Below are 1,081 nucleotides of genomic sequence, written 5' to 3'. Positions count from 1 at the left end.
GCCCGGGCCCGGGCCTGGGCAGTCGCAGCCGGCAGTAGGAGCTGAGAAGGAAAAAGTGAGGAGCCAAGGGCGGATAATGAGCCCGGAGAAGGGGCGAGGAATGAGAAGAGCGGGGGAAATTCTCCTCTTTGCACTTGCTGAGCGACCGACCTGCTCGATCTTGGTCTTCCACCGTGTGGAAGACTTGACCCGGGGTTGTGAGCTTGTAGTTAACAGTGTTACTCTGGTGAAAATACTGAGCGGGATTGCAAAGTGCGTTGTTCGTGATAAATTATTATAAACTTGTTTGAATAATTGCATCTTAATTTCAATCAATGTTATGTGATATTTTTAAATAAGGACAGTTGCATTTTGGAGATGATACAGCATGTTTTGGTTTCACTGAGTTGCCTGTGTGCCTTGTAAGTTTGATATGAAATGAAAATAGGTGCTAAAAATTATACTTCTGTCTTTACAGGTTTCATGGTGAGGGATATCAGGAGGGGTATGCTGAAGGCAGTCATGTTGGAGTTGTTGAGGGAAGGAGGTATGGATCGCTCCATGGTGCCAAGATTGGGTCTGAGGTAAATGGGAAAATACTTAAGAATCACAATGTTTTTGGTGTTAGAAAATGACTGTAACAGAAACAGTTGAGCAAAGTCCGATAAATTGGTAATCTGAAGCCTGCTATGTTATACTGCTTTGTATGTGTCCAAGAGGGCCCATAAAACTAAAGGTGGTATTTTGATTTGAACAGTTAAATAGGTGGGTTTGTGTTTCCTGAGCTTATTTGCTCTGTGGGATTTTGTTTTTTTTTTTTTCTGAAAGGGACAATAAGAAGAGACAAATAAAATCAAACAAGCTTACCCAGAAAAAAACTATGATGGACTGTGCATTTATTTTTATAACCCAAAACTGGGGCTAAAGGCCCTCCTGTACCATCTCCTGTGGCTCAGCATTAGGGAAAAACATGGAATGTTGAGATACCTTGGGTGGAGGACAATAAAGGGGCAATTCTGGGTGTCTCTGTTGCACTCTGTTATTTCTAATACTGGCAGAGTTTGTTGATTGAGGCACAATTATTCTTCAGTAGATGGAATCA

At 42.1% G+C, this 1,081-nt stretch overlaps 1 protein-coding gene across 1 annotated transcript in view; it reads left to right on the top strand.

The window, feature by feature from the left end:
* Positions 1-76: 76 nt before the first annotated feature.
* Positions 77-1,081, top strand: part of ORAOV1 (oral cancer overexpressed 1) — a 4,027-nt gene continuing 3,022 nt past the window's right edge. Inside the window, exons 1-2 of the mRNA XM_010282567.1 lie at positions 77-252; positions 458-563. Coding sequence (XP_010280869.1) covers positions 77-252; positions 458-563 — 282 coding nt within the window. The remainder of the gene's footprint in view (positions 253-457; positions 564-1,081) is intronic.

The sequence above is a fragment of the Phaethon lepturus genome, unplaced genomic scaffold (assembly GCF_000687285.1).
Source record: "Phaethon lepturus isolate BGI_N335 unplaced genomic scaffold, ASM68728v1 scaffold40802, whole genome shotgun sequence".
NCBI lineage: Eukaryota > Metazoa > Chordata > Aves > Phaethontiformes > Phaethontidae > Phaethon > Phaethon lepturus.
Note: the sequence above shows the minus strand (reverse complement) of the source record. Positions and strands in the feature narration are given on the sequence as shown.